Source organism: Sparus aurata, unplaced genomic scaffold (genome assembly GCF_900880675.1).
Source record: "Sparus aurata unplaced genomic scaffold, fSpaAur1.1, whole genome shotgun sequence".
NCBI classification, from domain to species: domain Eukaryota; kingdom Metazoa; phylum Chordata; class Actinopteri; order Spariformes; family Sparidae; genus Sparus; species Sparus aurata.
This window is the reverse complement of record NW_022045186.1, coordinates 16,986-34,228: the sequence shown is the minus strand read 5'-3', so window position 1 is coordinate 34,228 and position 17,243 is coordinate 16,986. Positions and strand designations below refer to the sequence as shown.

At 41.2% G+C, this 17,243-nt stretch overlaps 1 protein-coding gene and 1 pseudogene across 1 annotated transcript; both read right to left on the bottom strand.

Annotated features, from left to right (window-relative positions):
* Nucleotides 1–715: 715 nt before the first annotated feature.
* Nucleotides 716–7,830, bottom strand: LOC115578157 (uncharacterized; annotated as a pseudogene).
* Nucleotides 7,831–9,353: 1,523 nt separating this feature from the next.
* Nucleotides 9,354–13,253, bottom strand: LOC115578156 (uncharacterized). The gene is made up of 9 exons (XM_030411007.1): nt 13,145–13,253; nt 12,901–13,001; nt 12,539–12,811; nt 12,301–12,394; nt 12,057–12,124; nt 11,740–11,958; nt 11,571–11,630; nt 11,332–11,472; nt 9,354–10,489 (listed from the first exon to the last, which is right to left on the bottom strand). The coding sequence occupies exons 1-9, from the start codon at nt 13,251–13,253 to the stop codon at nt 9,593–9,595; spliced, it is 1,962 nt and encodes a 653-aa protein (XP_030266867.1). The 3' UTR covers nt 9,354–9,592.
* Between the last annotated feature and the right edge of the window lie 3,990 nt (nt 13,254–17,243).

The following is a 17,243-nucleotide window of genomic DNA, read 5'->3' as shown; positions in this document are numbered from 1 at the left end:
TATAGCACCCCCTGGGAAAAAATGCGCCAGCCGCCACTGCCACAAACACCATCCCACACACACATTGTCACGGGAAGAATTAGGTGTCATTTACGGAAACCTTTCTCTTTCTTGGACTAATGTGCCAACCTGGGTCACACACACACAATCCAGACATAACAATGCATCATAGTTGATCAAAGGCACTATTTATGAAGATTTACACAGTTCAAACTACTAAACTGGTATTATTCATCCCAGGACAGAGGAGGCACAGCAAGAGTGGAAAACATTATAAGGGTGATGCCAATGCCAACACTCTAAGCAATATCTTGTGTGGATGACATCAAGTCCAGCTTCCAACTGTTTTTACCAGAGTCCATGGAGGAAATGATACTGGAAGTGACAAACCTGGAGGGGAAGCACGTGTTTAGGGAAACATGGTGAGCATTCGACCAGGTCCAGCTCCAAGCCTAAATGTGTCTGTTGATTCTGGTTGGAGCTCACCACCCTCTGCTAGTCTGGTTAGGAGTTCGCAAGCCCCAGTTGCTGCCCCAGGCTAAGCCCCTCCCCAACAACGACAACAACACTCACATGCTACAAATGTGATGCCTTTGTTTGCAAGTCACACTCCAACCCGATTGTACAATGCCACTCCTGTATGTCAAAAACATGCATGCACACAGATGTGTTGCACTTGGTAGAATCTAGTTGAAGCCAAAAGGGGACACAAGGCTGGAGCAGGATGAAAAGCTTTATTTTAACACAACTGAATTCACAGCTAGTTATGGTTTGAGGTTGAGGCTGCTGGAGAGCTGCGTGGTGTCTAGCTGCTTGGAGGAGCACATGGCAGGTGGAGTGTTGCAGCCAGGCTGAGGATATGTGTGGTGTTTGGCCACTTGGGGAAATGCAGCTGTAGACAAAGCATGGCACAATTAGTTGTTATAGTGGAAAACACAGGTGCACTACAGTACGTCTAGAATACACTATTGACAGAGCAATATACCACGTGTGGTTGATGAAATCATCTGGCAGCAGGTAGTGTGAGGATCAAGGCTTTTAAGCAGGTAGCAATTGTCAACTTGCAGCAGGTAGATGTGAATGTGATCTCTCCCGAGACCACAAATCCGCCCAGCCTTCCATTGCACCTCTGCAAGCAAAGAGAACACACAAGCACAAAAAACACAACACAGACACTGCAGCCATAGATCATGACAAGATGACTATAATCATTTCCAGTGTCTATTCTTTGTATGTTATGCATGTTCACCACTAGCTAGAAACCCTTTACAGTATTAAAAGTGTTAAATAAAATTTGGTCATTATGTTTGAGCAGTTAAACCAGACCTGTCAAATTTGACCAGGAACACCAAAGTAAGGAGGGAGAAACAAACATAATACAAGGGTTAAGTTGATGTGGATTTTTTATTAAGTTTAGTCACAGTTGTTATACATGCAAGTGAGTAAAATATGGCCTTTCATGTAAATGCCAAAAGAATCAGCAGGACACCGCAGGGAATTGAACCCCATCCCGGTAAACCAGGAGTACAATTACCAGTGCCTTTTGCTTTTTGAGGCTACATGAAAGGTAAAGCAAAATCTGCATTAGCAACAGCATATGACTGGCAGCAATTACTGCAGTATTGTAAATGCTAGAAAAAAAAATCTTTTCATGAAAATGTTCTATGTATAAAGCTCCAAAGGTGATCAGAATTATCATTACCGTTTGTCATAACATGTTTTAGTTTAAAATGCTGTTGTAATGCAGGAAACCAAACCCTTATATCTACCTTTTATTTATTTATTTTTTTTGGGGGGGGGGGATGAGGAGAGATTTTTTTGTTTTTTCATATTGAACACGCAAAACTCCTGAAAAGGAAACATGCATTAGCAACAATAACGTTTTTTTTTTTCATATACACAGAGAGAGGGAGAGAGAGAGAGAGAGAGAGAGAGAGAGCACAATATAAAACACAAAATATAGCACAACACAAAACAAACAATAAGCAACAATATCAACTTTTTTGTTTTTTTCATACATATTGAACATACAATATAGAATAACACAAAACTCCTGAAAAGTAAACATGCATATATAAAAGCAATATAAACTTCATCAAAACCTGCATATGAAGAACTACAATATAAAAAACATTCATTACAAAACTACTACTACACACTACTATTACACTACTTACTCTATGTCCTAGATGCAAAAGAACACATGATCCCCTCATGGTCACTGAAATAAGTTGGCAACACTAATGATTCAACAATATAGTGTGTTGTTTTCACATACACATGATCAATTAGTGTGCCGTTTTCTGTTGTTGGTTGTTTGACAAATTGAACAAACCCTTTGTTTGTCATAAATTTGGTGATTGACGATGATTTCAAAATGTCGTCATTGAAATCTCCCATGACAGCAATTGTGTGACTTTGTGGATTCAGCCAATCAAGTAATTTGCCTAAATTTACTTAAAACAAAGTCATGGAATAAGATGGTGGTCGATAGATTACTGCTATCAAAATGCTGTATGTAGTGCAGTGGTAAAAAAAACATTCTAAATTGCCATTTGATACCTGGAGAACATTACATGCCAAATTGTCTGCACTATATAGGCCAACTCCACCACGTTGCTGGCCTTGAATTTTTGTCAAGATTGGGTTGCTGCCACTGTAGGATAATTTCCCTGGCTGATTATGATAAACATAACCATCCATCTTTACAGTTTCAAATGATGAAACTGCAGACAGCCATGTTTCTGTAACAGCTATGCAGTTAAGCTGCAAATGCTGTGTAGACAATGCCAAATCAGATACATGTTGGGTCAAATTCTGCACATTCATCAAAAACACAGTGAAGGTCTGTGGATTGAAATTGTGCCTTGTAATATTCTCGACCATGAAGGGAGGCATGTTTTCAATTGCATCTTTAATTGAGTCCTTACAATAGATGGCTTTCTCCTTAAAATCCCTAATTATCAACCCTGACAAATTTCGAACCCGACTCAAAGCATATGCATACATATGCCTGTCCAGCTGCAAAAATTTTCTCAAGTGACACGACTGCTGCATCTAGTGTAATGCCCTGTACTTTATGTACTGCACAGGCCCAGGCAAGCTTCAGCGGAAATTGCCTACGCATTCCACCCTTTTTAGTCACCCTATCCTCGTCGGGTTGAATGCCCGTGGAACCCGTTTCTACTGCAGAGGCAAATGCACAGCGTTTCTCCTCATCATCATCAAATTTAACATACACCGTCTCAGGAAATCGCTTCCTGCCATTGTCTGGAAAAACTATGTGTGTCACAGTGCCACACGCCCCATTAACTAGACCATCCGCTACATCTAAGTTTTTAAACAGCATTACACGGGCATCCTTCCCTAAAAGCAGTGTCTCATCCAGACATGTGTCATACGCTCTGGAATGATGTCCGCTTATCAACTCGAGTTTGCCGGTTTTCTTACTATTGACGTAATCCTGAGCCTCTATTTTGACATAATCTGGACAACTCTCCAACAACTGCACTACATTATGCTCATTTACTTGTCGATTTGTGGGAAATATGTGCAAAGCTGAGCTGACTTCGCCGGTCTCACAACGTTTAAATATTTCAATGTCACTGTCCAACATCGGGGTACCTTTTGAACGAGTTCTAACTCTGTTCAACAACTCTGCAAATACGGGATCTTTCTGACGAACAATGGTTTTTAATTCCGCAACCTTAAACAACCGAGACCACAAATCAACACCTACGTCATCTAAATACAGAGCTTTCCCTTTCACTGGAGGCAACTGATAAAAATCTCCAACTGCAATAACACTAACATTTCCAAACGGGGAATAGTCACCAGATTGCTTAATTTGTCTTAGTCTCCCATGGATATAAGCCAATAGTTTGTGATCAACCATGGAGATTTCATCTATTATCAAAAGTTGCAAGCTACTATATTTAGCACGTAAAGAATTCAGCTTCTCCTCACCCAATGGAGTGTAAGGTAAGCGTACATCTTTACCTATGCTAAAGCATTGTGAATTGTAGCTGCATTTAAATTGTGTGCAGCTATCCCCGTAGGAGCTGTTAGTAGAACGCAGATGTCGTCCGGACACCCTCTCTGCAACAACCTATTTGCCTCGTATTGTATAGCCCTGATCAAATGGCTCTTACCTGTCCCTGCCCCACCTGTAATAAATACATGTATCGGATCTGGCTTTGCTCCATTTACCCTATCTAAGCACCACTGCCTAATCTGATAGAAAATACACATCTGTGTCTCATTCAGAGACCTAACTAAAGCCAAACCGTCTTCTCTGTTGAGGACATTGTTCCTCTTTTCCAAATGTGCAACATCTTTACTGTGCACAACCAAATCTGGAATGCCATCTACATGTTCCTCCACTATCTGCTCTGTCTCTCTACGTTCCTCTATACACTCTAAACGCTCCAACTCCTGCTCTGGGCACAGCTCGCACCAGGCATCTTCTAGAACACCATCATTATCGATTGAATTTTGGATATCGTCCAACTCGTCTGCATCCCTTTCAAATTTGCATCTATTCAGATCAACAACTGCTTTAACCGAATGTAGCAATTCATCACCTAATCTCACATGACCATGTCTATAAAACTGCTCAAACATCTCAAACCCTGCTGGTTTGAGCTGCCCATCTTCGCGATATGGCAGGAACAATTGCAAAATGCTCTGATAGAACAATTCCGGATTCTTAGTCTCCGAAAAGCGCACGTAACGAACAACGGCCGGTTGCGTACGTGTCCTTTTCACAACAAAACCACAATCATTGTTTAATTTAACCCTATGGACAGCCCTTTCACTTTTACTCACAACACGATACTCTGACGCAAAGGTTGCCAAACACATGTCATTAAATGTACAATCTTTCGGCCTATTCTTGTACCTGTCAACGGAACTCTTCATCCACATATCTTCACTGGTAAGATCATGTGATGATGCCTTTTGTTTTAACACACTTAAAGGCAAACTCATTCTAACTGTATTTTCTGGCACAAACACAACTTTCCGAGAGCACTCCTTGAGATGCATGTTTGTCAGTCTATAAAGCGCCTCTTGAGCACAAACATCCCTATTGTGTAAATACACACTTCCTAAATTTTTCAATGCATCTTTAGCACTGCCATCACCCTCTTTAGCTGCTTCCCTCTGAGCATTCCCTAACAACAAGCCCATCTCCTTTTCTGCCTTGGAGATGTAAGAAATGATATACACTACACAAGCATAGGCATCAACGACATATTGGATGTCAATGTTAGCATTCCAGCATTTCAAAAGCGGTTTGCTATATTGATTTATCCAAACTTCGTTCGCCTGCCTCTTCAAAACAACGTGCGTCTTCCTGGCTACTCGGTTGTAAGCAGCCTCAAAACGACTTTGGTTTAATTCTAAATGTCCAAACAACTCTTCCACACTATCAAAACTGGCATTGTCATCCGAAAGAGCCTGTTTAATCTTTGTCATAATTGCCAATGCAATCTCTTTTTTCATTACCTCTGTTTTTTTCTGCCCCTCATTTTTGCATGCACAACGGTCCAATTTATGTGCTTCATCTACCTTACATTTACAAGATTTTTTACCATCCTCTTCACTGACTGGAAGTGAAATAAAAGTTTTTGAGGATGGCGGCTTAGGAAAATTGAAACGACAAACAGTTTTATTCTTTTTACAAGATTTTGAATGTCGTTTTGAATGCTGTTGCACAGATGTAACAGTCTCCAATAATGTTTCATCCTGTGCTGGTAATTCACATGTCACATAATGATCAATAAACTCAACTACCTCTTCATCTGTGTTTTTATCAATTATTGGGGCATTCTCTATCCAAAAGAGGCAGTGAACATGTGGTGATCCACGCTGCTGGAATTCCACCCTATAAAAATAATCCTTTATTTTGCCAATAGGATTAGATGGAGACATGAGCACCTCTCTCAGAAAACAATGCCAGCGAAAATCAAACATTGTGGCAGCAGTAACCGGATTGCCACGCAAAAGTTCACACCTGTCTGCCCATTCCAACTGTTCAGCTGTCTCTGGTCTACCTGCCTGTTTCAAAATACTATTGAGGAGATTTTGCCACCGCATATCGGCTGAAGAAAATGAACAAAACCAAGTTGGGACACCAAGCTGACGAACACAAGCCATCAAATCACGCTGGGCTCCCAGCCAAAAAGGTGGGGTACCTCTAATAGGTTTAAGAAAACGAAACCCATCATCAGCCTGCAACAACTTTTTCAAAGATTCTTCATCATTCAATATATTTCTGCTAACTTTTTGAGATTTAGCACCTGGCTTACCCTTCCACAATGCTATTGATACATTTACCACAACCTGTTCTACCTCAGATAAGTACTGAGCATAAAAGATGTATTCAACATTTTGTGCAAATCTACCATCAGCATGTAAAATCCTGTTATTAAAATAGCGCGACAAAGTTAAACGATGCTGTCTACCATCATGATATGTACCATGTCCTCCCGGAAACAACACCGGGAAGCATTTTGCTTCATTTGTATGATCAGACAACAACCTTACAGGAGAGTGACCTTCTGCTGGAGCCAAATTCAATATATCATCAAAATATTGATCCAGTGTTTCCTGACCAATATCTACAGGCATAAGACAAGTGTCCTGGAACATGCAATGTTGTTGTCTATCATGCAGAAGCTCATCTTCCCCAACATCTGCAGATTCTTCACCACCACCATGACAATCACTATCAACTTCCCTACAAAACTCATTTATCCACGCTTCATTAAACTCTACATCTTTATAATGGACATTTGTCTGCTTTAAATATTGCAAAGCCTGCCTTACGCGCATACTATCAACAAACTGATACTCGTAATGTCCTTTATAAGTAAGCTTCCGCTTCAACTTCACTGGCAACAAAGATCCTTCCATGTTTGTACGTGGCAGCAAATTGGTCGTCTGCACAATATTTGCAGGAACACACGTCACAGGTCCGTGTACTCCGTTTTGCCCGCCTTTAGGCAACGCCAACATCTTCATAAAGGGAATATGCAATGCTATCAAATGTTCCCCTAACCTTTTCAAACATGCCAATTCTGGTGGAATGGGACAAAGCGCCAAGTTGTTCAATGCACATTCAGGTGGCATTACACCATCACTAATGCAAGAATGACACTTGCTACAGATCCACAGCTCACCTCTAGCTGTTTCCAACCATTTACACGGCAATACGCAGTCTTCATTACATTTATGTAAATCATTTTCGCTAATACATTTATCTGCTATTAACCTTATTTCTCTGGTTTTAGTGTAATTTTCTCTTTTACACATCAAAACCTGATTCCTAAATAACCCTTTGTGGCATACACAGCACACAAAATCTCGCCCATTTTTAACCTTTTCCAAAAACTTTTCTCTAACATAATCAAACTCCTTTGACTTTTCTTTATGTTTTTCCCTCTTCAATTTGTTTCCTGCTATAACACGCTTCTTATGCTCAGGAATTTCAAGATACTTCCTTGTACTCATAGCATTTACACGCTCCCTGTGTACTTCACTATCCTTGTATTTGTTCTTAATCCTATCCTTAAGTTTCTGTCTGTGCACGTCACTTTCCCTGTATTTGTTTTTACTCCTATCCTTACGTTTCTGTCTGTGCACGTCACTTTCCCTGTATTTGTTTTTACTCCTATCCTTAAGTTTCTGTCTGTGCACGTCACTTTCCCTGTATTTGTTTTTACTCATATCCTTACGTTTCTGTTTGTACACTTCACTTTCCTTGTATTTGTTCTTACTCCTATCCTTAAGTTTCTGCCTATACACGTCACTTTCCCTATATTTCATTCTTAACTTTTCAATAACTTTATACTTATGCAATACATTGTCGCTATATTTCACTTTGTTAATCTCCTTAACTTTGTGCTTAAACATGACATCGTTGTGATATTTCAGTCTTTTGATTTCAATGGCTTTCCTCCTATGAAACAATTTTGTCTTATATTTCACCTTACCAATGTCCTTCACTTTTTCCCTATACAAATCATTTTCCTGGTATTTTGTTTTTCTTTTTAAGTTCTTTTTATTTTTCAAATACTTAGAAGAATTAACATTAGTTGGCTTAAACGTAAATGAAGACTGCTCTTACATAGACACAGTACTATCCTGCTGTTCTATAACTTCAATATCGATAACTTCTTCAGCTACACAACCTGAAGCAACAACCGGACTTGAACTCTCAGCACAAACACTACTCTGTCTACTTTGCCGTCTAAGATTGTATCCCTCCGGAACAAGACGCATTCACTTTGCAGTACCTATAACAACTCTGCATCTCAGGCTGCATAACACAAACAACATTTTCATAATGGTTACCATTACAATTCTCTAAATACACTGCCTGATTGGACAACTGCCTATTCTTGCAACTGTATTCAAGCCAGCGATCACCACAATACGTGAAAATATTCACTCCTAAACAATCTGCTGCTGCCTGAATCTCTACCTCAGTGGCCCAAGTACCAACACATTGCATTCTCGATCTACTCACATAATCTGCCATTGACGAATACTCGCGATGCAAAGTATATGCTAGAGGATTGGCCCGTAACTGCTTAAACACAGCTAATCTAATTTTTCTATGATTCTTCTGTGTGCCACATACAGCTTGACTAACCGCTCTAAAGAAACAATTACCATCACCAACTATTTGCTCGTTCCTACAAGGAGCCCCTAACGCACCAACCTCTGTCGACACCAGATCAAGTTTCTCCGACTCTACATTCAACTGTTTGCACAAAGCTTGTGCAATGTCGCTGCGCAGCAGATTAAACTCAAGTCTTTTACTTCTCACATCACTGACAAATACAACGTCTGAATTAACCAGATTAACATCCCTGCTTTTCAACTTTTTGGATGAACGATCACCCACTGAAATCTTGCGTTTCACACCCGTCTGACTGTTGCTGCTGTCAAGTGTTACCTGTTCAGCCGACACTTCAAGTGCTGGCTGAAGAGGTAAGCTACAACCAAACTCAACCTCTCTGCTTTCAACAGTTGCACTTTGACTTTTGTGAGTGACACAAACACCGGCAATCTCAAAGGGCTTTGGAGAGTTCATTGCGGTGGCAAATTTGCATATGTGATCAAACACACAGTCAAGGCAACTAAAATACACAACAACACTAAACCCGAGCTCATCTACCATGCCATCTGCACCGCGTGCGTGGGAGTCAACAACTGCATACTGCCCATCTCGACCAATGATAGCACATGTGCTGCCACTCACAGTCAGAAAGCATGTGTCATATTTGCTTCACATCTCTCCCAAACCATTCCTGAGAGTGGTGTACACACCTTCATCAACAAACTGTCCCTCAACCACATCAACATCACCAGAAACATAGTCACCATACTCAAATTCCTGTCCATCAATGATGGACTCTTTGGGCAAATCTGGAACACACAGCAGTTCAGACCTCCCACTGATGGACTTACTTTCCCACAATGATGTGTAGAGCTTGTCCCCCAACTCTACAACCTTATCCAGATCGTCGGACTGCCAAGAAAACACACTATCAATGCTGTGTTTGGCCAAAGCTAGCCAAACTTACTGACGCCCTCTGTATAGGAACCGATCGTTCCCTTGGTGAAAAGTTCCCCTGATGGAACTTACATCGATCTCTGGCCTGACTGACACGCTATCCTTGAGCGTAGCTGCAACACCGACGTCAACACTCCCGCCTGCAAACAACGTAGCACTCTCACTGTCATCATCTAGTGGATATGGCATGACGGAAATGCCATGGACGGCATACCACTTCGCATCTAAAGACACCTTCAGCTGATGGATGTGAAGCATCAAATCAGCAAGGCACGTGTTGAACACAACCACAGATGTGCCAATGCTAGATGCCATCCCAGATGCATCACGCACGCCGCAATCAACAACCACAAGATGGTCATTATGATCAATAATGGCACTAACTGCACCACCGAGGTCCAACAGACACGCTCCATGCGTCAACAAATGCTCTTGCAGCTTCTCAAACATCGTGGTGTCCCCCTCCAGTAACTTAAAGTCACTACGTGCTGGAGGAGGAATAGCTACCTGCCACTGCCTGCCAAACACCTTCTGCTCTTCAATCAACTCACACAACCATTTAGCACTACCGTTCTGCCTAGCTTCAACTATGTCACTGGCCAGTTTGCCACCTTCTATGCCTATGCTGTCGATATCTGTCCCTTTCCATGTACACACTGGTGAGATGACATGTTTCATAACTGCTGCAACACCACATGCTATGGATGTAAGTGTGTCAGAACTGACTGGTGCAGCTCTGACACGAAGACCAGGAACAAAAGCCCTCAGCGGGGCCTCCGCACACCTGCAAGAAAGCGGGTTAGCGTCACACTCACCTGTGTTGGATCTTGGTGTCGGCCGGACACCAAGATCGACGACAGGCTGAAGGTCCCCCCCCGGCGCAGCGACGGCGGTGGTGGCAACCTAGATGAAAGAAAAAAAAACATTAAATGATTTGAATAATTTAACTATGCTACTATTATTATAAAAATGGATTACACACCAGGGTTCGTACACATTTTTCAAGGTCAAATTCAAGAACTTTTCTAGCACTTTTAAGGGCCATTTACCAAATTTTCCAGCACCTTATCGCTGGGGTAAAATACATATCTACAGGAATATACTCATGATTATTTAGGCTGCATGTGTGATGATACACACAGAGATTTTATTTCTCCTTGTAATAAGCAAATTATCCAGTCTGATCCCAATGTTGCCAAGACAGAGTTATAATGTCAAGCACTTTCAAGCACTTAAACTAAAATCCAAGCACTTTTCAGACCTTGAAAACACAACATTGAAATTCAAGCACTTTCAAGGATTTCAAGCATCCGTACGAACCCTGACACACACACAGTTTGCACAAAACTGTACTAACCTCCCCCCTGGCGTCCACTTTCAGATGAGCAGTTGCAGGCGGTGGCACAGGTTTCACCACCAAGCTCTCGCCGAGACCTAGAAAACATTTTGTTGTTCCAATTATTGCGGTTATACGGCAGACATGCAAAAAATACATATTTTTTAATCCAAATAAGTCAAATATTGAATACAATTGCTACAAACCTTCTGGTGTGCAGAAGTCCGACGATGTTCCACTTTGGACGCTGATGAAAGAAAAACAAAATGAACTTTCTCAAGCCATATTTGGGCAAAAGCCCTTGTGGACAATATTGTGCAGTTTTGCACGTTGTTGTGAGTGTATCGGAAAAAAGGAGATACTAAAAACAGTTGAACCAACCAACATACACCACTTGCATGCAGTTTACCTTTGAGCTTCGTGGAACAGCAGTAGAATCAGGGCTAGGAAGATGGGATGGTACAGCAGCATCCATCGCAGCCAACACCGAACTGCTGAACCAAACAGGGTTGGGCTGGATGAAAGACTCCAGATGTGAAGTTGCGTCAACCTGTCAAATACATATACAGAAGGACTACTGTCAAAATGCCTTCATCAAATCAACAATCATATCCAAAACAGTCTAGGCTAAAATCAATCATAACATACCTGCTGCTGAACCACCCTCTCTGCACCAGAGGACTGCTCAAGTTCCTCAGGTGCTCTCCTCTGTAATGACAAAATAAGATCCTTTGTATTAAACAACCAATCAACCATTACAGAGGTCGGCTGTTAAAAATAGACATCAACCACACGATGACGGTGTGTAAACAATTACCTTCCTGCCCTTGCCAACGACGGTCCACTCAAAGGGGTTTGATGGACGAGGTACGGTGACCTCTCCCTTCACAACCACCTTTGGAACAACCTGCCTACGAGGCGTCGACGCTCTGGGAGCAGGCTGAGGCTTTGGTATCGGAGGATGCAGGAATTGGTATGCAACACTCCACAGCAGCCCAGCAAAAATGGGCATGCCGTCACTATCACTGAGGTGAACCTGCAAAAATAATGAAAATAAAACAGCTTAAACGATATCTGCAATAAACTTGTCATTCAACTACAGAGAAAATGTAGACGAGACTATATTTTACTTACACCATCTTTGCTCCACAGCTTAAGCCGGTCCATGGGGAAATGATCAGCAAAGGAGAAGAACCTGACACCTAAAAAGACAAATATCATCAATTATACTAACATCTCTATGCATTTCATTTAAAGTTTTAGATAACACAACCGTAATGATCATGGAAATTATAACTTTCATTCAAACAGTCTGCCTAATAACACATCATCCATTATATTGTAACTGCATTTAAACTCTACTCTTTTTAAAACTTACCCATACGTGCTGCCACACGGCGGAACTCTTCACGCAACAATTGCTGCTGATCGACTTCAACAGTCAAACGGGGTGCAAAGTCTGTGACACACACCTGTAGAGTAAAGTGGTTGTTAATAACAGAATACAAATGTTCTGATACTGACATAACTAATGATATAAATATACATTATTCCGCAACAGATAATATATCAATATATACACACACACACACACACACACGAGAATATAAACCTACGTTAGGCCATCGCGAGCAGGCACTGAGCAGGAGCTTAGCAAAGTCTGCCCCAGCCTCGTCGATGGTCCTGCTGGATGTCAGGTTGTTGCTTGGTGCAATGACCAGGACTGCGTCAGGAGTCCGAGGAACAGCAGCATGTAGCAACTCGGTCCTCAGCTCCATCGCACAGGCCCCGGGTGTGCACATGAGGCCAAAGGAGAGTGAGCCCTCTGGCATCGGGACAAAGCCATCTATGATTGCGCGTAGATGGGAATCACCGACAACAAGAACAAACTGGAAAAAAAGAGATTAGATTGCTGTAGAATGAAAATCACTAATAAACTCTTTTATACTTTTATTGTTATCTTTTATTATTATGTTACCTTCTTGTCAGGTGATTCGGACGGCAAGACCAGCTTGTGCTGACGGCCTGTCAGCGACTTTGACCACTGGTTCACAGCATGGCGCTTACCGGTGCCGGACTCTATTGATAAACAGAAAAAAACAACAAGATACATATACTTAATGAAGCCTTTCAAATCATCTTTGCAAATCATGTAAACACAACACACCTTGCCACTAGGAAAATATGTATAGTGTACAAATCTAAGGAAAAGATTTACATACGTGAGACAGAGGCATTGGGAGGCCGCTGCGGTTCCACGTCAACCTTTCGCCATTCTGCCAGACGTTTTTTGGCTGCCTCCGAACGACGAAAAGACTTGCCCCGTGGCATCTAATAACATTTAAACAATGACTTAATATTGACATTCCAACTCATCTTTAGACTGCAATAATTGGACAAAATACATCTTAACACGTTTAACAAGCAAGCAGTGATGGGAGAAGAATTAAGATCGTTTACTTGAAGTGAAACTCTCACCAAAATGCAACCTAAGCTTTTTTTTGTTAATGTACATACAAATCAAACCTTCGTGTAAAAGGTATAATGACAAAAGAGGCACTTTTAAGGTTGACCGTATTTTCGCACAAACTCATTTTCAATGGGAGTGCATGGGGCACTTTTACACTAGCATTAAAACTACTATTTTTAAAACACTAAGAAGGGTCAACACAACATGAAACTTTACTCATAGTATCACCATGGTCTCTACACATAGCTAAAGTGAACCACATACACACTACCCAGACATTTCTATACCCAAGTATGTCTGGGCTGAACTGACGACAGCTAGAGGAAGAAGCTACTGCTAATGTCAGTTGTTCAAACTCTCTTTTTGTAAATTCTGGGTACACAAACAATGTTATCAATGCTCAAATTCATGAATAGAGACCCTGGTGACATCACTTGATGTCATTTTATTTTTGGAGGGCAATGTGAAGAGGGTGTGGTGAGTCTGTACTTCTCTTGAATACTTTATCAATAATATGGTATGCATATAGAATAGATCAATCAATTGTCAACTGTGTTATCAACATGTTCACTTGAACTTGCATTAGATGTTACAAATATGCAGATAAAGTGTATAAAACCACAAATTGATCAAAGTATGGTGACAGATCTGAAGTCTGCTGTGAGCACAAGGCCCTAAATGGCTGAAATGTCACCTGTGTTACCTGTCAACTGTGTGAACAATTAACTGTAACACAGTATGAAATTAAAATTGTTGAATCTAAATAAAGTTTTTTTTTCTTAAAAGCTTTCTCTTGTTCTCCTGTCCTGTAAACTGTGTTACTCCTCTCAACTATGTTACAAGTGGTCTTTGTATGATAAATAACTCTAAATTCAGTGTAATGTGGATTTATGTTGAAAAACCGTTCATGCATCATCATAGCATCTCGCAGAATGTCCATCATAAAGCTCCAAAGTCAAATTTTTAAATTAGTTTAACTGATGGCCCCAAAACCCCTGGTGAATACACTCAAACACTTTTTTAAAAAGTGTGTAATTAAATGTGTAGCATTTCATGTTTTATGACACATTTGTCCATAACACACTTGACAAAATAATGAATCAAATGTTTATTTTCACTAACATATTATAAAAGTTATTTGAGTTTAACCTTTCCAATTCATACATTTAGCAAATTAACATTGTATACTATGGAAAGATGTACAAGCACGGAAAGATATGGAAAGATGTACAAGCACAGCGCGACCGCGAAATTCAAAATATACTTGCGCAAATCGCAGCGTAGTAACGGAATTCTTTACCAGTGTGGCGTTATGATACTTGAAATTTATTTTGATATTAAATAAAATGAATACTGTCTAAAGACTTGCGTTGCTAGTAGCTTATAGCTGATTTAGCAAACAAACCAAAGGCATGTGCTACCAAACATAACCTATGCTAACAGCCAACCAGCTCTCCTAAGACTAACGTTACAGATAAGCCAGCATCGATGACACATACCATAACAGCAGAAGACTCATTAGTGTGAATGCTGCAAGCATTCACACTATTGTTCTTCTGGAGTTTATTATTATTAGTGTGAATGCTGACTCAGCATTCACACTATTGTTCTTCTGGAATTTATTAGTGGGCTGTGCTCGCCAGCCCACTATGGACACCTCTATAGCAGAGCTATAGGTGTCCATTGTTATTGCTCGCGCCTCTTTTTATTTTTCTTCTTCCGTCCTTTTTTTGGCACTTTTCACGCCCCGCACCGTTGAGCGAATACAAACAAAAAATACATCAAAACGTGCGGCTCGGGCGGGCTCGGTATGCTATTATTTTTCTCAGGAAAATATGAATTTTTCGCGACGTGAGTCGCGAAAAACTGCGATAAATTTCCCATGAGGAATGAATGGGGCGAGGTCAAAAAAGTCGCAAATCTGCGACATTTTTCAAACATCTCCTGCTCGGGCATACATTCACGTGGAAACACCATTCCAGCTTTAAAATGTAGGCACAAGTCCTGAGTATTCAAGTTGTATTTGAACTTTTTTCCTATGTTGTGTAGTTTTTGAACTGTGATCCTTGAATGAAGGTGAGTGATTTTGGAAAAATTCAGGGTTTTCAATGATTGTGTATGGCGGAATGTTCGTGCAGCAGAGTGGAGAGGGCCAACTGACAGAGTGAGAGAGACTCAAAAATGTGCTCCGAAATTTTCTCTTTCCGTGACGATCCTGACCACAAATTGGGCTCAAAAACAGTGATATTTTCCAGAGTTGTAGCCACACTTGTCTTCTTTCTCCCAATGTGTCTACTTTATCGGTAGGATTTACGGTTTTTAAATTATCGACCGCTAACCGACAAGAGTAGCTCTGAAATGCTCCATTTACTCCAATGTAAATCGGGAGAAGGATTTCCAAAACTGCACGCTTTTTTAACTCGCTGCCATTTCCACATTTCTGAAGCTAGGACCACAAAACTTAATGAGTGTGTTCTTTAAGGCCTTTCTGGCTCGATCGTGAAAAAAAAATTGTTGATATCATTTAAGATTTTGACCAAATAGCACTAGTTTGACGTCCTAGATGTGAGGCAGAAATTGCTCTCAAATCAGCTCCCTCACAGGCCGTTGCTACGGCCCTTGCCAACGGTCACCTAGCAACCAAAAACAGCTGGGCCAAGAAAGAGAGTGACAGACAGACAGACACTAGACACACATCAGACAGACAGACAGACAGGAGACACACATCAGACAGACAGACGGACAGACAGACAGAGAGACATGTAGACACACACACACACAGCCATGCTTAAGCGTGCACTCACATACTCACACGCAAACGCACATACACAGTATATTTCCCAACATTTAAACTACATTAAACGATCATGTTTTCACTCATTCAATGTGCGGCTTGATCGGAGTCTGTATGCTATTATTCAGTTTTCTAGAATATTAATGTTTCGCGTCGTAAGACGCGAACAGCTGCGAGATACTTCTCATAAGGAATGAATGGGACGAGGTCAAAAAGGTCGCAAATCTGTGACGTTTTTCAAACATCTCCTGCTCTGGCATACGTTCATGTAGAAACACCATTCCAGCTTTAAAATGTAGGCCCACGTCCTGAGTATTTAGGTTGTATTTGAACTTTTTTCCTATGATGTGTAGTTTTTGAACTGTGATCCTTGAACGATGGTGAGTGATTTTGGAGAAATTCAGGGTTTTCAATGATTGTGTATGGGGGAATGTTCGTGCAGCAGAGTGGAGAGGGCCAACTGACTCCCTCACAGTCCATTGCTACGGCCCCTGCCAACTGTCACCTAACAACCGAAATCAGCTGGGCAAAGAGAGAGAGTGACAGACAGACAGACAGGAGACATACATCAGACAGACAGACAGACAGGACACACACATCGGACAGACAGACAGACAGACAGACAGACAGACAGGAGACACACATCAGACAGACAGACAGGAGACACACATCAGACAGACAGACGGACAGACAGACAGAGCGACATGTAGACACACACACACAGAGCTGCTTAAGCGTGCTCTCACATGCACACAGATGCACACACACAGTATATTTCCCAACATTTAAACTACATTGAACGATCATTTTTTCACTCATTCAATGTGCGGCTTGATCGGACTCTGTATGATATAATTCAGTTTTCTAGAATATTAATCTTTCGCGTCATAAGACGCGAACAGCTGCGAGACACTTCCCATAAGGAATGAATGGGATGAGGTCAAAAAACTCGCAAATCTGCAATGTTTTTCAAACATCTCCTGCTCTGGCATACATTCAGCTAGAAACACCATTCCAGCTTTAAAATGTAGGCACAGGTCTTGAGTATTTTTGTTGT